This window comes from Camelus bactrianus, chromosome 16 (genome assembly GCF_048773025.1).
Source record: "Camelus bactrianus isolate YW-2024 breed Bactrian camel chromosome 16, ASM4877302v1, whole genome shotgun sequence".
Classification (NCBI taxonomy): Eukaryota; Metazoa; Chordata; class Mammalia; order Artiodactyla; family Camelidae; genus Camelus; species Camelus bactrianus.
This window is the reverse complement of record NC_133554.1, coordinates 10,354,175-10,374,931: the sequence shown is the minus strand read 5'-3', so window position 1 is coordinate 10,374,931 and position 20,757 is coordinate 10,354,175. Positions and strand designations below refer to the sequence as shown.

General features: G+C 52.1%; 1 protein-coding gene across 2 annotated transcripts in view; it reads left to right on the top strand.

Moving 5' to 3' along the window:
* Nucleotides 1-20,700, top strand: part of SPNS3 (SPNS lysolipid transporter 3, sphingosine-1-phosphate (putative)) — a 43,502-nt gene extending 22,802 nt beyond the window's left edge. The window contains exons 9-12 of one of the 2 annotated variants that reach the window (XM_010969952.3): nucleotides 13,147-13,212; nucleotides 18,949-19,047; nucleotides 19,179-19,350; nucleotides 20,300-20,700. In XM_010969952.3, the coding sequence (XP_010968254.2) occupies nucleotides 13,147-13,212; nucleotides 18,949-19,047; nucleotides 19,179-19,350; nucleotides 20,300-20,388 (426 nt within the window). In that variant the 3' untranslated portion in view covers nucleotides 20,389-20,700. The remainder of the gene's footprint in view (nucleotides 1-13,146; nucleotides 13,213-18,948; nucleotides 19,048-19,178; nucleotides 19,351-20,299) is intronic. The other variant, XM_045506648.2, reaches the window with a different exon arrangement.
* The last annotated feature ends 57 nt before the right edge of the window (nucleotides 20,701-20,757 follow it).

The following is a 20,757-nucleotide window of genomic DNA, read 5'->3' as shown; positions in this document are numbered from 1 at the left end:
AGTCCTAGGGAGATTGATAGGTTCCAGGGGAAATGTATAGGGCTTCCTGGGAAGGAATGTGTGCTAGTGTGTGCATGTATCTAAGTGTGAGTATATGCAGGCCTGTGAATATGAATGCAGATATGTGTGCTTTTGCATGTATACATCTTTGTACCTGTACAGTCATGCTCTACATATATTGTGTGTACGTGTATATTCATTCTGTATGTGCACATGGCTTATGTGTGCTGTTTTGCATACATGGCTGTGCATGAGTGTGCATATACATGTGTATCAGGGCAAGCAGATTGTGTGGGAAGTGTGTGTACATGTGTGTCTTCAGCTGCATATAGCTTTTCTCCCACTGCTTTTGTGACTGTCACTGCATTGCATGAGAAGGAAGGGTTTTTGGCAGCATCGTGGGTGTGCCTGTCCCTAAATTTCCTGAAGTGGGGCCAAGTTGTGCTGTATGTTTCATGGCAGTGAGGTTTCCTGAGCATATAAAGTCTGATCTGGGGCCTTCCTTCGGGGAGCCTGTGCCCTGGGGCCCACCTGCAGGAGCAGAGGGTTCCGTCTCTTCCCTCCTTCCAGTCCCCTTGGCAGGGGAACTTGACTTCTTGATTGTTAATTGGGATCCAGACACACACAGCAGGTCTTGGCTCATACCCTCTTCCTTGGCCTTTTTCCCAGAGCTGCTGCCCTTCAGAGGAGAAGGGGTTTGTGCTCAGAGGAGGGACTGAGTCCAGGGCAGGCGCTCCATCATTGCTGGCCTGGTAGCTGGAGGATATGGCTGACCATTGGCAGTCCCACCCTGGGTGTGCTTTGGGGTCCGAGGGAGGGGCAGGAGCTGGAAGGGAGGGAGATGGGAGTGAGCATGCATTGAGGTGTCTGAAAGACCTGGACATCATTCCTGTTTCTTCACTTACTAGCTGTGTGAGCTAGGGCAAGGTCTTAATTTTGCTGAGCCTCAGTTTCCTCAGCTATGAAATGGGAGTGCTAGTCCTTTCATCTTGGCTTCATTGAGTTGCTAATTTGGGACCTGTGCTAGTTACTATGGATATGTAATGAAACTTAGTGGTTTAAAACAACAAAAACACATATTTTGCTCAAGAATTTGCAATTTGGGCAAGATTGGAGGGTAGGGATAACGTATCTCTTTTCCATTTAGGGTTAAAGGCAGAATAGGGGTGGGGGTCTGGATCATCAGAGGCTGAGGGCCATCTGATGGTTGATGCTGGCTGTTGGCTGAAACCTTAGCTGGAGCTACTGACTAGACCAGCTGCGCTGTGACTTCCCCATGTGGCCTGGGCTTCCTTACAACGTGGTGGCCAGCTCCCAAGGACTGGAGTCGTGAGAGAGCCAGGTGAAGCTGTGTTGCATTTATGACCTACTTTGAAAGTTACACAGCATCAGTTTCACTGCATCCTGTTCTTGACTTGAGTTACGACTTCTTGCTCAGATCTGAGGGGAGAGAGGATGGATTCAATCTGTTGGTGGAGACTAGCAGTGATCTGCAAGAGCATGTGGGAATATTGCAGTGGCTGTTTTGGGAAAAGACAGCCTCCGTAGTGCCCTGGGTCCTGCTGATATCCAACATTACAGAGAAGAGTGTCAGGGCAAGCGGCCAGGAAACCCCATCACCACCACCCCGCCCCAACCTGAGGGGTCTCTAATTCCCTGCTGCTCTTTCCGCATTACAGGTGAGAAACCTGAGAGTGGAATCTTCACCCCCAAACCTTGCTTCGCCTCACGGGCTGAGCCGAAGCCCTGGTTAGGTGGCTGTGAGGCGGGTCCCAGCCAGGATGAGCAGAAATGTTTGCTCACTTCTCAAATATTCCCCAGCGCACCTCCGGTGTGCCAGGTGCTGCTCTAGGCTCTGGGGAGGCAGCATTGAACAGAACAGGCAAAATTATATGTGTAATAAAATAAACATCAGATAAATGGTAGGTTAGACGGGGATGAGTTCTGTGGAAAAGAACAGAGCAGGGAAAGTGGACAAGAAGAGGGATTGGGTTGTGCAAGGTGGTCAGGGAGGCCTCACTGAGTCGGTGATCCTTCAGCAGCAACCTGAAGCCAGTGAGAGAAGAAGGCATGTGGGTATGGGGGTGGAGCGGGGGAGAGCCCTCCATGCAGAGGGGATGGCAAGTGCAAAGGCCCTTTTGGGGAAAGCATGGCTGGTACAGTCAAGGACATGGGTTGGAATGGGGTGAGCCAGGGTTGAGCAGAGTTGATGAGCTCAGACGGAATGGCAGGGTGGTGGGGGCCGTGATGGTGTGGAGCCCTGGACATAGGATGACTTTGGCTTCCAATTTAAGTGAAATGGGAAACCATTAGAGGATTTCTAGCACAGAAGTGAGATGATCTGTGTGAGGCTTTGTATCAGTCATCTTTTGCTGAGTAACAAATCGACTTAAAACTTGGTGCTTAAAACAATGATTTATTATTTCTTTTAATGGAGGTACTGGGGATTGAACCTAGGACCTCACGCGTGCCACGCACATGCCCTACCACTGAGCTATGTACCCCCACCCTATTAGTCCTTACGATTCTTTGAGTTGGCTGAATGGCTTCTCAGCTGATTCACCTGTGCTCACTCCTATGGCAGCCTTCCCCTGGAAGACTGGGTGGATTGGAACAGCCAAGCTGGCCTCACTCATGTCTGGCTGTCGGTTCTTCCGTGCTCCTCCATGTGGCTTCTCATCCTCTCCCGGGCTAACCCAGTTACCTATAGGGTGGTCTCAGACCTGCATTCCAAGAAAGCAAAAATGGAAGCTGCCGTGTCTCTTAAGGCGTAGGCCAAGAACAACATAGCGTCACTTCTGCCTTATTTATTGGCTGAAGCCAAGTGCAAAGCCAGCCCAGTCTCACCGGGGAAGGGGACTAGACAAGGGTGTGAATACCAAGAAGCATGATTCCTTGGAGGCTGTTTTGTAACTAACCACCACGTGGTTTACCAAGGTCTCTCCAGCTGCTGTGTTTGTAACAGAGTGAAAAAGGACAAAGACAGAGACAGGGAGGCCCACTAGGAGGTTTTCCAATAATACAGGCAAGAGATGCTTGTGGCTTGACGTGGGCTAGTTCTAGAGGAAGTGTGAAGAAGTGGTCAGATTCGGGGTATGTTTGGAAGTGGCAGCAACAGGATTTCCTGACAGGGTGGGCGTGGAGTGTGAGAGAAAGTGATTCGTCTAGGGTAACTCCAGGGTTTTTGGCCTGAGTGACTGGAAACATGGAGTGGCCATTTACTGAGATGAAGAAGGCTGAGAGGAGTGTGGAGTTGGTTTTTTTGGAAGGGGTGGGGTTAGAAGTTCAATTTTAGACATGTTAAATTTGAGATGCCTCTGAAGACATTTGACTGCAGATGTTCAGAGGCAGTTGGATATGTATGATTCTGGAGTTTGGGAGAGAGCTCTAGGCTGGTTATTTACAGCCATGAGTCCGAATGAGATCACCGAGGAACTGAGCTTGGATGGAAAAGGGAAAAGGACCAAGGATCATGCTCTGGGGCACTTGACATGTCAGGGATGTGGATGCATCGCGCTACCACTGTGAAAGCAGGCGTTGGGGCCAATGAGTCACTCCACTGCACTCTGTCCAATAACCTTTCTATCTTTATTTGGGGGAAACTGAAAAACAAAAGCAAAACCAGAAAAGCACAAAAGCAAAGACAATAACAATTCCCATTTTTTCCTCCCCTAGAATTAGCTACTCTTAACATCTTGGCCTGTTTACTTCCACTTTTGTTATGGATCATCATTCTGTATGTGTCTTTCTGTCTTTACACACAGATTTGTGTGTTTTTTTGAAATATTTTTTATTAAGCTGAGGTTCTATGGTAATTTTAAAAACAAATTTATTAAGGTGTAATTCACCCATTTAAAGTGCACAATTTAGTGGGTTTTTAGTATATCCACAGAGTTTTATAATCGTCACCACATCAATTTTAGAACATTTTCATCACCTCAAAAAGAAGCTTCATTTTCATTATCGTCATTCACCATTTTCCCCCAACCTTTCCCTTATCCCAGCTCTAGGTAACTGCTAATCTACTTTCTGTCCTGAACGCTTGCCTAATCTGGATATTTCATATAAATGGACTCATGTAACGTTTAATTCATTTATGTGAATTTACCTGAAGAAATTGAAATGAAATTAGAGGAATTGTTTAACTTGAAATTAATTTTAAAATTTTGGACTTATTGATGAATCCTAACCAGCCTTCTTTTCTTATTTTAAAAAATATATTTAAAAAATTGAAGTATAGTTGATTTATAATGTTGCATTAGTTATTGATGTACAGCAAAGTGATTAGCTAGACATATATATATTCTTTTCCATTATAGTTTATTACAAGATACTGAATATAGTTCCCTGTGCTGTACAGTAGGTCCTTGTTGTTTATCTCTTTTATATGTAGTAGTTTGTATCTGCTAATCCCAACTCCTAATTTATCCCTCCCCCTGCTTTCCTATAAAGCATTAGTTTGTTTTCTATGTCTGTGTGTCTGTTTCTGTTTTGTAAATATTTGTATCATTTGTATCATATTTTAGATTCCACATGTAAGTGATATCAATATGATATTTGTCTTTCTCTTTCTGGCTTAACTTCACTTAATATGATAATCTCTAGGTCGATCCATGTTGCTGCAAATGACATTATTTCATTCTTTTTTTATGGCTGAAATATATATATATATACCACATCTTCTTTATCAATTCATCTGTTGATGGACATTTAGGTTGCTTCCATGTCTTGGCTACTGTAAATAATGCGGCTATGAACACTGAGGTGCGTGTATCTTTTTGAATTAGTTTTTTCTGGATATACGCCCAAGAGTAGGATTGTTAGATCATATGGTAACTCTATTTTTAGTTTTTTAGGGGATCTCTGTACTGTTTTCCATAGTGGCTGCACCAATTTACATTTCCACCCAACAGTGTAGGAAGGTTCCCTTTTCTTCACACCCTCTCCAGCATTTATTATTTGTAGACTTTAATGATGGCCATTCTGACCAGTGTGAGGTGATACTCATTGTAGTTTTGATTTGCATTTCTCTAGTAATTAGCGATGTTGAGCATCTTTTCATGTGCCTATTGGCCATCTGGATGTCTTCTTTGGAGAAATATCTATTTAGGTCTTCTGCCCATTTTTTGATTGGGTTGTTTGGTTTTTTGATATCGAGATATATGAGCTGTTTGCATGTTTTGGAAATTAAGCCCTTGTCTGTCGCAAGGTTTGCAAGTATTTTCTCCAAGTCCCTAGGTTGTCTTTTCATCTTGTTTATAGTTTCCTTTGCTGTCCAAAAGCTTGTAAGTTTGGAGGGGGAGGGTATAGCTCAAGTGGTAGAGTGCATGCTTAGCTTTAGGTCCTGGGTTCAATCCCCAGTACCTCCTCCAAATATAAACATAAATAAACCTAGTTACCTCCCCCTCATGAAACAAAACAAAGGCTTGTAAGTTTGATTAGGTCCCACTTGTTTATTTTTGCTTTAATTTCTTTTGCCATGGGAGACTAATCTAAGAAAACATTGCTATGATTTATGTCAGAGAATGTTTTGCCTATGTTCTCTTCTAGGAATTTTATGGTGTCATGTCTTATATTTAAGTTTCTTTAAGCCATTTTGAGTTTATTTTTGTGTGTCGTGTGAGCGAGTGTTCTAACTCCATTGATTTACATGCAGCTGTCCAGCTTTCCCAGCCCTACTTGCAGAAAAGACTGTCTTTTCTGCATTGTATATTCTTGCCTCCTTTCTGACCAGCCTTTTTACATCTCCCACCTTCTTCTCTCCCAGTCTCTTGACTTTTGTTAGTTACATTATTTATTTTACTTTTTCTAGATTTATAACATTCACACTCTATTCTGTAAACATTGTCCTAACAGTTGTTTGCTAGTAGTCTCAGATTTAAATAGTTTCAGTACTCATTGTCAGTCTGTTACATAGATTCTCCATTCCTGAGTTCATTAGTATGGTTCAGCTCATAACTGTCTATCCAGTTTTTTGTGGTTAAATAGTTTTTAATCTATTCTGTCCCCATTCTGTGCTCCCTCCTCAAAAAAAAAAAACCTAGAGAGGTTGTATTCCTTTGATTCATTCATATTTGAGATTGTCTTCTCCTCTTTTCCTCTTTAGCTGAGCAACATCAACTGGGTATGATATTCTTGGCTCCCATTTTCTTTCTCTCATGACTTTGCAGACATTTGTTCCATTGTCTTTTGATATCAAATATTGCCGATAAACTGGGGAATAAAGTTTTAAAAATCTTTCATTTGATTCATTTTTTCCATCTGGATACCTGGAGATTTCATGATTTATTCTTGAAATTCAGTAGCTTAGCTGGTGTATTAGTTATCTCTTGCTGCGTAACAAATCATCCCAAAGTGTAGCTGTTTAAGACAGCACATGTTTATTATCTCCCAGGTATCTGTGGGTCAGGAATCCAGGCATAGTTTCATTAGGTGCTCTGCTTCATGGTCTCTTGCAGGCTGCAGTCAAGGTGTTAGTCCAGGGTCTGTGGTCTCATCTGAATGCTCAACTAGGGAGGGATCCACTGCCAAGCTCACTCAGTGGTTGTTGGCAGCATTTAGACCCTTGTACATTGTTGGATTGGGGGCTCAACTCCTCACTGGCTGTTGGCTGGAGCCTGCCCTCAGTTCCTTTGCTGTGTTGGCCTCTTTCATATGGCAGCTCCCTTCATGAAAGTGTGCAGGCTGAGAAGGCAATAGATGAGTCTATTGAGGGGAGTCACAATCTCTTGTAACCTAATCACAGAAGTGGTATCCCATTACTTTTGCTGTGTTCTGCTCATTAAAAGCACACCCTTAGGTCCAGACCACACAAGGGTGAGAAAAGAAGAGGTGTGGTTTTCTGGAGCCATGTTAGTAGCTGCTCACAACAACTTGGCTATGTTTTGATGCTAACTATTCTACATCACATAAAAATTTCTTCAGAACAGTGTTCTTATCTGCTGAAGCAGTCCTGAGTATCCTCCCTCCCTGTCTCATCTCTTTGAATATTTCTTCTGTTTGTTTTTGTTGGATGTTTTAGCTGTATTGGATCATCTTCTGGGCTGGGACTAGGATGAGGCCAGCAAGGCATAGAGGTCACACGATTTAAGGAAGCACTCACTCTCAGGGGCTGACTCTGCACTTCCGCAACTCGGAGACTGAGTGCCTCCTTAAGTTTGGTACCTTAGGTGCTTCCCTGCCACACCATAGTCCCAGGCCTGATCCTCTTTGTCTGTCTTCCATATCATTTACTCCTCTCTAAATGTTTTCAAAAATCAATCAGTCTGTGAGATTATCTCAAGTCTTTTCTCTGTATCCATGACTCTACTTCGTTTGATGTCTATTCTGTTTCTAAACATTTTTGTTAGTTCTGTAATAATGTTTGTTCCTCTGTTTATTTCCATAGGCCTGTGATATCTTTTATAGTTCATCCTCTTGGGGGTTCATTTCATCTTTGAGCTCTTTCCTTATTGAATTAATGTTCAATATGGTTTGAAACAATTATAAGGAATTTCTTCCTGTTCCTTCTCTTATTTCTTTTAGGTTGTATTCTTTTTTCTTCCTTCCTTCCTTTCTCTCTTCTTCCTTTTCCACTTTTCCCCCTTTCCTCTTCTCCCATTTCTCTCTCTCTTCCTTCCTTCTTCACTTCCTTTTCCCTCTCACCCTCCCTCCCTCCTTTTCCATCTCTGTCCCTTCCTCTTTCTTTCTTTCTCTTTGCTCTTCTCCTCCACCCCCATTCCTCCTTCCCTTCCTCTCTCTTTCTTTTTCCTCTTTCTCCTTCCTTCCTTCTTTCTTTTTCCTCCCCCCCCAATCCCTTCCTCCCTCTGTCTTTCTTTTTTCTGTACGTTTGCACAGTTCACATGCTAAGTGCTTTTCCCTTGTCTGGTTTTGGACATCTTTGCTCCGATACCAGATTTGCTTTGATATAGCATGGGGGACTCTTGTTTCTGACTCTCTTCCAGCCTTCTCTGTGACCATTCTCTTCTCCAAAGGGGCTGCAGTTTGAGAGTTGAGTCTTAGGTTTTGTTGCCTGAGGAAATTACAGGGCTCAGGTGAAGCAGGAGGAGCCTTTGTCAGAACACCTGGGCTCTGCTCTCCTTGGATTTAGGTAAATGCTCTACCACAGGGTTCCTTCTACTTAATTACCGGGATTCCCTTCTGAAATGAGGGCCGTTTTCAGGTGGAGTCAGTAACTGGAGTCATTATTCACTTTCTCCAGTTTTACCCATTTCTCCCCAGTAGCTTTTCCCACAGGTTCTTAGTTAAGAGTGGGTATAAAAGACCCCTACTCAGTTTATTTCCCTCCAGATGTGGGGGTTTTGGAGAACAGCTTTGGGGAGTGGGGAGCTGAGAAGGGCTATACTCCAGAATCATATGTTTGTTTGTTTTCTTGGCTGCCAATATTTTATACTTATCTCATTAGGCTTTGTTCTTTTCCTTGGTGAAAAATATTTTCTCCCCTGACTTCCTATTTTTTTGGGGGTGGTGGTGGTAATTATGTTTCTTTGTTTGTTTGTTTTAATGGCGGTACCCGGGCTTGAACGCAGGACCTCATGCGTGCTAAACCCTCCCCCTTGACTTCCTGTTTTTCACTTTGAGGGGGAAGGGAAGTATGCAGTTGCAATTCTCCATCTTTATACAGGAGTTGCCTTACATGATCTTTAAGGCTCCTTCCAGCCCAAGCTAGATCATAACTCTGAGTTCCCTGCTTGCACAAGGAGAGATGTGGCCACCACCACACAGAGCAGAGCCAGCTTGGCTGTCACCAAGGTCTTTACATCGGGGACAGAATGTTACCTTCTTAGCTTGAAGACTCCTGAGCAAGGACCAAAGGTGCAGGCCCTGTGTCTGCCCAGCCTGGTGCCCACAAGGGAGCCTAATGCAGTGGTTGGCGGGGAGCAGCCAGGATGTGTGTCCATCATAGCTGTAGTCAGGGTCAGCTAAGGATTCTAGGGTTGGCTGTAGGATCTGCCCTCACCCCGGGTAGCCCAGACAGCTGGGCTGTGCAGGTGCCCCAGCTCTGGGGATCTCTTCTACCACTTGGCCCTGGGGGGCTTCTTGGATAAGCCCTTTTTCTCTTGCATGTTGGGCTACAGGAAGTGGGCCTTGCCAGGGGCTGCCTCAGCGGGGCTGAGAGAGGCCCCCCTTGTCCTTCCTTGGAGGGCCCTACCTTCCTGCCAGGATCTAACAGGTCTCTTCCTGGATGGGCAGCAGAGCCCTCATGGAGAGCCTGCAGTCTCAACTGAATTCTCCAGGAGGACTGGAGCTCATTCCCCACCCGCCTGCCTACCAGGCTGCTGGGCTGTTGCTGGCCCCCGGGTAGCTGGGCGGTGCCCTTATGCCCTGAAGCCAGGCCTGCAATTACAGGTTGGCAGGCCCAGGGGCAAAGTGTGCCAGCCAGCCCGGCAGCTTGCTGGCAGCCAGTCTGTGCTAGGGGCCTGTGTCCCGTCTGGCTCAAACACACTGAGCGAGGAGGTGACCCGTGCAAGGGGAGGATGGACCTTAGCTGGCCCTTGGGGGATGTTTGCCTTCTCCTTTCCTGGGGGCGCCTAGAATCCATTCTTTGTAGTTCAGAGCTCAGTTACTGCCCAGCTGGAAGACTGAGATGGGCCAAGGTAAAGACATTGTCCTCTCTACCCGGCAGGGGCTGAGCCTTCTCTGGGGCGGATGCCCCAGCTTCTCTCCTGCTCCTTCCCCATGCCTACCTGTGTGTGCAGGTGTGCATGAGGAGGGGTGTGTGTGTGTGAAGGTATGAGTGTGTTCACATCCGTGTGCATATACGTGCATGAGTACAAAAGGAGGAGCAAGCTTGTGCACCTTCATACGTGTGTGTGCCCGTGTGACTGTGTGTGGACAACTTGCTGTCCGTGTTATGAGACCACAAGCCTGCAAGCATACACACTAGGCCATTTTCCAGCAAGTTCACCCCAGCAAGCCTGCACCAGTGTTGGCAGCCACCGTCTGGTTGGTTGGTACTCTTGCCACACATGTTTTAATACTTAGAATATCATCCCTTTGCCCTGCATATGCGTGTCCTTGTGGTGCGTGAGTTTTGTGTGTGTCTCCCAGGTTGTGTGTCTAGGTATGAGTGCATGTGTGTTGGAGCTCTTGTGTGTGAGCTTGTGTGTCTATGCACGCTGCTCCGGCCAGGGGTGACTCAGGCCAGAAGTATTCATTGTCGTGGTCCCAGATCGAGGGAAATCCTCTTGAGTCTGAAATGGAAAAGGCCCGGGGCTGAGGGGCTCCACGTTTCTCAGGCTCCAGGCGGCATTCCCAGGCCCTGTCACCCAGGGGGACTGAGCCAGGGTGCAGGGGAGCTTGCACAGGCGCTAAGGGGACAAGGGCAGAGTCAGATTTCCCTTTTGGAAGTCCCCTCTGGGGCTGCTGTCAGGAGCGATGATGGGGCCTGGGAAAGTGGTGGGGAGGAGGGACCCGGGGTGGCCTGGACCAGGCCTCCCACAGTGGGTGGGAGGAGGGAGCAGATCTGAGGGACATTCAGGATGCAGAATGGACAGGAATCAGTGACTGGAGGGCAAGCAAGGCATGTGTCCTCCCTCTGTGTCTGGTCTGAGCGGCAGAGGACATCCCTGGGGAAAAGCAATTTGGGCAGCTTGCTGAGGGCCAGTCCATGCCTTGGGCCTGTCTCAGCTGCCTCAACTGCCCTGGGTGAGGACAGTAATGCGGGGTAGGGGGATGGGCGGGGACAGCAGGAGAGAGCTGGTTTGGGGACCTGGACAGTGCAAAGGGCCTGTGGCCATGCAGGAGAGGGTGTCCGGGGTGGGGCTGAGGGGCCTATGCCAGAGGAGCTTTGAACAGCTGGCTTCATTCTTCACCGTGACTTGACCTCAAACCATGGCTCTTCTTGTTTGTTTTGTTTTATGATCACGGAACCCAAGTCTGAAGTGGTCGTGGAAGCCCTCGGACTCTAAGACCCGATTCACACGCAGCCCGGGGGGGAACACAAACTCCCAGCTTTAACAGCCCAGGCAGTTGGCCCTGGAGGCACCTGGTGTGGCATCTGGGCCACCCCATCGTTGTAGGGCTGGGGAAACCAAGGCCCAGAGGGGTGGTGACCTCCCAGGGTGGCCCCACGTGGCAGGGTGGGGCCGGGCCGTCCACCCCCAGGAGGGCGCACCTCTCTGATGGAGTGTCCCTCCCTGAGCCCAGGCAGCCGCCTCAAGAGACTCTGTAATTACAGGATTAGGCGGCGGCCTCTCCGCAGCTGGGCCCTTCACCCCTCAAAGCCATCCTGTGGAGACGAGGATTTGGTGGCATGGGGTGGGTTTCCAGGTGTGTCTGAGGAAACCTGGCCTCCTGGGGCGACTTGTTCACCTGAAAGGCCCCATTGTGGCTGCAGCCTCCCTCCTGCCGGCTCTATTTTGGGGTCAGGATCCACCCTACTCCAGCTGGAGGAAGGAAAAGGTGTATTTCAGTATGTCCTGTGGGCATGGGGGAGCGGGGGAGAGATGAGGCGGTGGCCTCAGCTCCAGCAGAGAGCACAGCTTGGAGGGGCTGGTGCCCGGGGCATGGAGGGCGGGATGCCCGCGAGCGGCAGTCGTGAGGAGGGCAGCGGCCTGGCAGCCCCGGTGGAGGTGGGAGTCTGAGGGGAGGTTGGGTGTCAGCTGCCAGGGGTTTCATGTGGCTCCAGGAGGCCGGGTTGGCAGACCCTGTCAAGCTGGAATGCGGGTCTGCAGACTGCCTGGGCCCCGCCTAAGACTCGCCCGCCAGCCGCTTCCTGATTCCGACCTCTGTGGGTGCCTGGCCCCGGCCCCAGGCCCAGAGGGAGACCCGCCCTGCCCTCAGGGTTCCCCAGTTTGCGGAGGCCCAAGGGCTGGTGAGACTGGGAGGACACACGGCTACTCCCCCTCCTTGGTGCATCCAGCCCTTTCTCTGCAGCGCTGGGCCACCTTCCTGCCTGCCCAGCCTCCTCACCTCTGCTCATGGGGGTTCTCTGTCTGGCGTGGCTTGGGGGCTCTTCTCAGCCCATCCTGATCCTGCGCATCCTTCAGGGCTGTGCTCAGCGCCACCTCCACTGGGAAGCCCTACCCATTCTAGGCTTTCCTCTGACTTCCTTTGTGCCAGCCTTCCCCAGCACTGTGGCTGCTGGGGCCTCTCGGACAGCCTCCTGTCCCCCACCTCGTACAGGGTCAGCCACGGGGGTGAGGGGCTCACCGGAGAGTGGCTTGATGTGTGACCTGGGGCCTGAGTCTTCTCATCTGTGAAATGGGTGCAATGATATGTCTCATGAGGTGGCTGAGCATTAGATGGGTGACAAGGGTGGATGTGCCTGGCAAGTATTCAGTTCCTTTGGTTCCTCTGTCCTGGGTGTTTGCAAGCCTTTGGGTGCTGGAGCCTGGGCTGCCCTGGGCACAGTCCCGTGACTCCAAGAATGACTAATTCCACTCCCGCAATAAGCTCTTAGAAGCTCTGAGAAATGAGCCTTTTTTCCCTCCTTGCTGCTTCATTAAACTCTTCTTGAGTGAGTGGAATGAGGATTGTCCTAATCCTTTGTTAGTAGCTGGGGGGTTCCGGGAGCTGGGAGGAACAGGCCCACAGGGGCCTCCTGTTGCTGGCAGATATCGGGGCAGGGGTCTGGCACACAAGGTTATCCCAGCCCCACCGGTGCGCAGGGTGGGGGTGGGTGCTGGATGGGGCCGGAAGCCCCCAGTATTCCAGGCTGGCTTTGCCCTGGGCCAGCTATCGACCTCTGGCAAGCCCTGGCTCTGACCCAGCAGTTTCACTGTGCCAGGCTTGCTTACCTCCCTGCGCCGCCCTAGGGGTCTGGGAGAGGGATGGCCTGGGCGGGGCTGTCGATGGGATGCCTGGGCCAAGTGGTCTGGCTGGCATTCAGTAGGCACCTCCTTGGTGTACACAGGCCTTCAGGGAACAAGGGGAGGGGTGGGCAGCCTGAAGCAGCCCCTGGACCTTTCTCCTCTAAACTCCCGTCTGGGTCATGGCTGCCTGTCTGCCCATGAGAATGTCTACCCATCCTGGCGGCTGCTGGAACTGGGAAAATAGTTCCAGACCTCATCCACCCCAGTAAGTCTCAACAGTGCCTTCCTCTGTGCAGCCTGAATCCCCCTTTCCACGGGTAGGAAGAAACAACATGGGGAGGGGTAGGCGCGAGGTCCAGAAAGCCTCACGCTGGCCGCCCTGTGTCCACAGGTGTTCCTGGCCCTTGGGGAGCTGCTTCTATCCTGCAACTGGGCAGTGGTCGCTGACATCCTGCTGGTAGGTGTGGCAGTTGGAGTGGAGGGCTGGTCCTGGGGCCTCTTGAACACTGTGGACTCACCGCTGGACTTCTGCTGTTGAGTGGCCACTGGAGGTTGGGAGAGCTTCAGAGACCATGGGTTAAGGAACCAAGGTCAATGAACAATTGCCTTGGACCAGGGGCCTCCCTGACACTCTCAAACATATATCTCTGACCATCACTCCCATTTTGTAGATGAGCAAATGGAGTCTCAGAGAGGGCAGGTGCCTGGACCAAGCTCACACAGCATGCAAAGGCACTGAGCCAGGACTGGGGCCCAGGCTTTTTGTCTCTAGGGTTCCCTCCCTCCCTCTTTCTTGACCATACTCCTTCTCAGTAAGCAGCCTCCGCTTTCGGTGTGCGGACAGGGATGCCAGACTTCAAGGCCAGTGAGCCCAGGTGGGTCCAGGACACCCCAGCTCCCATATCAGGGGCTGCAAGGCAAGGGGCCGGCTCAGGCTATAGCGAGGCCGGCTGCTGTCCTGATCACACGACTGCTGGGTTCAGAGTCTAGCACCACCCTTCTTGAGCCACATACTCTCTGCCCAGCCTCCCTGCCTCCTTCTAGGAGACATGCAGGGGAAGTTTTTGAACACTGAAGGGCTATGCCCTTGTGGATTACGCAGGGTCCCAGACCGAGGGGGACCCCAAGAGCCCTCCTCCTGCCTCCTGGCAGCCTGGCATGGTCTAATGCTGGGCGTGAGGGAACCAGAGCAGCTTGGCAGTCGGCTGAGAGCTGTCTAGTGAAGGGGCATGAACCTGGATTCAGGAAACAGGCCTGGGTTTCTGCTCTGCTTCTGCCACTTACTGTGTGTGGCCTAGGCGAGTCACTTTGTGTCTCCAAGCCTCAGTTTCTGTGTGTGGAAAATGGATATGAAAACACCTCATGGATTTTTGTGTGGGTGAAATGAGAAGAACTGTGTGGAGCTTTTGCCTGTTGTCCAGCACCGAGAATGCTGGCTTGGGTTCTGATAGCAGGTCAGAGGTTTCTGCTCTCTCATCGTCCATCTCCCAAAGAAAGCCTGGCATCCTGAAATCTCGGTTTGAAAGGGCTGTGAGGAAGGGTAGTCATTTAACTAGTCAACAAGACCTGCTTGAATACTACTGTGGACCGGAGGCTCACTCTCTGTCTAGATGTTCTTCCCTGTCCCCACGGCCCAGGCTCAGCGAGTGTAGACAGGGCTGCCCTGTCTTTGACTCCTGGATGGGTATATCAGCTGCAGGGCTGGTGGATCTTCCCTTTTCCTCCCTTCAGACGGGAGACTTGCTGCAGCCCAGACTCAGCCACAGACCTGCTGAATGGCCTTGGGCCTCAGTTTCCTTGCCTATAAAAAGGGGTAATCACAACCGGCCTGGCGGGGTGAGCGAGCTAGCCTGAGGGAAAGCCCTCGGTATATGGGATCGTGCTGGCAGACGTTGTCTTGAGTGGTGTCGCCCACTTGTAGGCACAGGGAGATGAACTACCCCCCCCCCAGCCTGTGCTCTGAAACCTGCCCCAGCTCCCTCTGCCTGTCCCCCACGCTCCTGCCCCCTGCTCCGCATGACAGCCCCCAGATATGTGAGGACTGCGCCCATGTCCCCCAGTGTCTATGTCTGCAAGAATGATTAACCTGGCAGAGCCAGGCTCTTTGCAGAGCTGTGTCTGGGCTGGGGGCAGGGGTCAGGGGAGAGGAGGGGCTGGGAGCCAGTCAGCCATAGTCTGAACCATCTGATTCTGCTGCGGAGCTGACTGGCGCTGCCCTGGGGGACGGGCTGGACGTGATCCAGCCCACCCGCTGTTCCCCACCCCCCTCCCCAGGCTCAGAGGCCTGCAGCCCCCATAGCTTAGCCAGGACCTGTCATCCCAGGAAAGCTTCTGCTCCCCTTCCCCCACCTGCCCACCTTCCCGAAGGCCCTCAGTGAAGGACGGCCTTGTGACACTTTGGTGGCCAGAGCTGGACCAGTCCCTGCAGTTCCTGGAGCCCAGTCCTCTGGCAGAGAGGGGAAGGCTTGGGGAGGGAGTGGTCTTGGGCCAAATGCTGGTGAGAGGCGGGCTGTGGGGACCCAGGCTGTGCAGTGGAGAGGCAGACAGATGCCAGCTCAGAGCAGGGTGAGGAAAGGTGGGAGGCGAGGAGACCCAGAGTGTAACTCCTGTAAGAAGCTGCACTGAGGAGGATGGCAGCTGGAGCTGGCAGGACATAGGTTCCACATAGGACATAGGTGTTCCTTTTCTAGAGGTGAGGCAGGAGCAGCCTCCAGGGGGCAGGAGGGGAGGTGGGTGGAGAGGGGCCAGCAGGGAGTGGGATGGGGGCTGGGGAGGAAGCAGGCAGGGGCAGGAAGTGTGTAGGGGACACTGGTGTGGCAGGAAGTGCAGGGAGGTCCCATCTGCTCGCCTGCCCTGGCTCCTGAGGCACAGAAGGTGAGAGGGCAGCAGAGCCCAAGAACCAGGGTTCTAGAACAGCCCACTTGTTTCCACTCCCAGCTCTGCTGCTCTCTGGGTGGCTAAGTAGCAACCTCTCTGGCCTTGGTTTGCTCACGTGCGCAGTAGGTAGAAAGACAGGACCTACCAGTTACGCCCAGGCTGCCAGGGACCAGTGAGCTAGTGTCTGCGTCACAGGTGTTCCTGAGGGGTCGCTGAGGACTCCCCGGGCCCCACGTCAGTCCTGCCTCAAGGACACTCCTCTCATTGCCCCCCTTCTCCACAAGGAGGAGAATCCAGATTCTCTGGGGGATGGGCCTCAGGGGCTCTCTGGTCCAGTGATTCTCAAGCTTCATGGGGCATAAGAACTGGGTTTGGGGGAGCTTGTTACAAGCTCAGCTTCCAGGCCCTCTGTCCTTGGAGTCTAATTTGGTTGGGTCTATGTTGGGTTCCAGGGGTCTGAATTTCTAATGAATATCCCATGGGATCCTGATGGCGATGTTGCTCAGAAGGCACCTGGAGATCGCTGGTCTAGCATAGCCAGCCGCCCAGCCCGTGAACCCCTTGCAAAATTCTGAGTAGCCCAGTCCCTCCCCTTGTTCACACACCCTCCAATGTGGAGCTGACTCCTTGCGCACTGGGAAGACCCTGCCTCCTGTTAGGTCAGTTAATAAAAAGGATCTGGCCCTGTCACAGCCAAGACCCACCTCAGACCACCCCTGGCAACCATCCCCTAGCCCGGGTGGGTGGTCGTCAGTCACTCTCCCGTTCTCTCTCCATCAGTGTCTCCATGCTTTCCCGCACTGCCTCCTGCCCCTAGGTGGCCGTCTGCTCTCTTGTCTGTCTCTCCCTCCCAGGGGTGTCTGGGTGTGAGGCTTGAGTCGGGGATGGGAGGCAGGCTGCCAGGGAGTCTGCACCTGGTGGCTGCCACTCAGACTTTGTGCAGACCCTTGATTGGCGCTGGTTATGCCCCAGGCTATAAAGGGAACAGCTCTTCTAAGATGGGTGAGTCAAAAACAGAGGTGTTTTTGTCTCAGAATAGAGTGAGCCTGGCGTTTTGGGAACCCAAAACCTCTGAACTTCTAAAATTACCTGCTGGGCTCTCCAGCTGCTGGTGGGGGGCCCAATTTTGGCCCCTCGGCTGTATGGAGACCTGGGGACCCTGAACTGACTTGGGGAGACAGACCTCTCCCACCACCAGCAGCAGGGACTGGTCTGGCTCCAGCAGGTCTGAGTTCCTGGGAAGGGAGGAAGGGATGGCTCTCTGAGGATCCAAGCAGCCCTAGCCCCTGCATGGACTTTTCTGGATGCTTAGGGCCCATCTTCTAGGAGGCCCTGCCCTTCTGCCCAGAACCACCAGTGAGTAATCACATAATTATGGGGTGAGAAGGAAGCACTTGGGGAACGTGCAAAGCTGTGGTCAGTTCCTTCTCAGGCTTGTTGGCAGGTCCCAGTGATGAGTGGGAGGCCCGGTTTCTCTCATCACCTGGACAGAGTGGCTCAGTGCCAGTGACTCCAGGACCAGCCGGTCACCCTCGGGAGTGCCCTGCCCACCCACAAGGCTCCTCTCTCCAGTCCTGCGGCTCCCAGTCCCTGGGCTCCTGCCTCCACTTTGGCTCACCCTGTCCCCTGCCAGGAGCGCTTTTCCCTCTTCTCGCTACCAATTTCCCACTTGTGAGGCTAGGGGTGAGTTTGTCCTCTTAGTTCCCCTTGCTGTTGTTCAAGCATTCTATAACAAATGCATAAATATTGCTGGAGAGGCTCCTCCTTGCTCCTAATGGCAGAGTAATCAACGGTCAGACCCTGGAGGAGAAGGCCTGGGATCAAATCTCAGCCCTGCTATTTCCTGGCTGGGTGACCCTGGGCCAGTTACTCACCCTTTCTGTGGAGGGTTTCCTTATCTGTAACATGTGGATTGTAATCTTATCTCCCTCATGGGTTGGTTGAGTGGATATAGAAAATATATATAGGAGATATATAAAATGCATACAGGAAGCATTTAATAAATGTCAGTAACTATCATTGTTATTATTCTCTGATGGGCTTGGATTATGGACAGCTAGTCCTTGGGGATAAGACTCTGGGGTGGAAAGCTCCCCTGTGGCTGCCCTTTTGGGACCACATGACCATGTGGCTTCTGCTTGAACCCCTCCTCCCCCCACACCCGTCCCTCGTTGCACCCCTGGGTTCTGGCAGAGTTTCTTCTGGGACCAGTGTCCCAGATGGTTCTACCTGACTTACTTAGTTGGCAGACTCTCAGCGAGTCCCCTCTGTGCCTGGCGCCTTGCTGTACTCCAGGGAGCCTGGGAGAAATTAGACAGGAGCTTTGCTAACCAGACGCTGTAGGGGTGAGGGGAGGTGGACAAAGATGGAACCCTTCCAGCTGTGGGGAATGTGCATTCAGCTAGGAATGCACACAGGGGCTGTGGGAGCTCAGGGTAGGCACCTGAACTCTGGAAGGCTTCACGGAGGAGGTGAGCCCAAAGTCAGTCCTGAAGGGCAAATAGGGATGCTCCAGCTGGACCAGATAGGGGAAGGCTCGCCAGGCAGAAGGCACAGCATATTCAAATGCCCAGAAGCATTCTGCCTCCTGGACTCATAGGGCATTATTTCTGTCTGATGTCCACCTGAAGCCTCCAGGTACCAGATGGAGAATGATAATAAACAAAATCCTCCATGCAGGTGCTATTAGCCCCGTATGGGGATGAGGAGGCTGGCACAGGGAAGTGGAGTGGCTGGCCCAAAGTCACACAGCTAGCGAGTGGGGGACGTGGGATTAGAACCCAGACAACCTGACTCCGGAATTCATATTCTTAACCTTCCACCCTCTACCACGTAGGTCTTTCCAGCAAGGCTGCCTTTAGTCTCTGCCCAGAGGGGCTTGAACTTCCTGAGAGAGAGGCTGAGCCCCCGCACCACCCAACCCAGGTGCCCACACATGCAGACACCTAGCCGTGTACCTGCTTCACCCTACAGCCCACACTACCACCTCCTGGGCCTCTGAGCTGGGACGCCCCAGCCCCATCAGTGTTGTCACAGGCAGGCCTGGTCTCCCTGGTTCCAGGCAAACCCTCAGGAAGGGTGGCCTCCATCAGGGGCCTGGCAGCTCAATCCCAGGAGACTGGGGAACCTTCCTGAACCGAGGAGGGGCCTGATGTCCTGGTGGTGGTGCTTCAGGCATTGAAGTTGCTGACTCCCTTGCCAGCCTGTCATCCTGCCAGGCAGGCCTGTGGCAGGTGGGGAACAGGAGTGGGTGTGAGGGGGCACCTGCTCTCTGCCCTCACTTGCAGAGCTCCCCTGGTTCTCCTGTGTTTTGCAGTCTGTGGTGGTGCCCAGGTGCCGGGGGACAGCAGAGGCGCTTCAGATCACAGTGGGCCACATCCTGGGAGATGCCGGCAGCCCCTACCTCACTGGACTTGTAAGATTGGGTGACTCCAGGCAGGCCTAAGTGGGTAGGGAATGGGGAGGGCCTAGAGGAGGAACTGGCCTGGAGGAAGGCCTGGAGGCTGGCCTGGTTGGCCTGGCAGACCCATTTTCTCTTCTCTGCAGATTTCCAGCGTCCTGCGGGCCGGGCGCCCCGATTCCTACCTGCAACGCTTCCTCAGCCTCCAGCAGAGCTTCCTGTGCTGTGCCTTCGTCATCACCCTGGGTGGCGGCTGCTTCCTGCTGACTGCGCTGTACCTGGAGAGAGACCAGGCCCGGGCCCAGCAGCCTGGCCCAGGTACCCCTGCCCCTTGCACCCATACCAGGCTCAGGGCTGACCCCAGAGGAGCAAGGAGCACCAGCCACCCCCTGAGCCCCTGGCGAGTTGATTCATTTGTTCCTTCATTTATTTATTCATTCAAAAATAGTTATCACTCCCCTGCTATGTGCCAGGCAAGGTTGCAGATGCTGGGGAGTGAAGGCCAAGTCTAAGCCCTCATGAAAATGAAATAAACAAGAAACAAACAGAAGAAGCAAAAGATAGAGGATGTTGGAGGTGATATGTGCTATGGAGAGATGTTAAGCAGGAAAGTGGGGAGAGAGGAACAGGTCGGGGCAGGTTTGCAATTTTTGAAAGGGTGGTCAGAGAGGTCCTTGCTGCACAGGTGACCTTAGAGCAAAGATTTGGAGGAGATAAGGGAGTGAGTCATGCAGCTATTTGGGGGCAAGTGCTCCTGGCAGAGGGAACAACCAGTGCAAAGGCCCTGAGGTAGGAATGTACCTGATGTGTTTGAGGGCAAGGAGGCCAGTGTGAATGCAGCAGGAGCAAGGGGCCAGTGGTAAGGACGAAGGTGGTAGTAATGGGGCCAGAACATGGGGAGTTTGGGAGCCTATGTAGGGACTGAGGCCTTACCTCTGAGTGAGATGGGAGCTGCTATGGAGTTTCCAGTGGACAAGCCCCAGGGTGTCTGATTTACATCATAAAAGCACCACTTTGGCTGCTGTGTTGAGAACAGACTGTAGGGGGTCAGGGTTGAAGCAAAGAGGCTATAGGAGGCTGGCAGCCATCAGGGGAGAGCAGCGGGGCTGGGACCATGGTGATGACATTGAAGGCAGAGACAAGGAGTCAGATCTGGAATTTATTTTGAAAATGGAAGCTAGGGTATTTCGTGAAAGTCTGTGCCCAGGCCTGATCCCAAAACACCTTCTGCCTCCTTTGGGGCTGGCTGAGCTCCTTCCTCCCACAGGGACCCCGGACAATAAGGACATGGATGGCAAGGCCGCGGAGAGCCAACGCCTACTTCCTGGCACGAGTGCCTCCACAAAGGACCACTGAGGCCCCTGCCCTGCAGTGAGGAGGCCCCACCCACCTGGCCTGGATCCCTCCGGGTGGCCTCCACTGCCTCAGTGCCTCTGCCCACCTTTGGCTGTGGTTCTGGGACCCTGGCCGAGCTGCACCTGCCACTTCTTTGCTCCCGGCTAGATAGCTGGCAGCACCTGCGGCTGGGCTGGGAATTGAGCTGTCACCACCCTCCGTGGGAGGCCCAAGCCTGTGCCTACACCCAGCACGAGGCCGCTCCAGCCTGGGGTCCTCAGCCTGGCTGCCTGTGGGCCCCGATTAAAGTATGGCCAATACAAAGCCCATGGATATAGGCCTGTAGACAATCCTGTTATTTATAGCCTCAAGGTGCCTCTGCTGGGATTG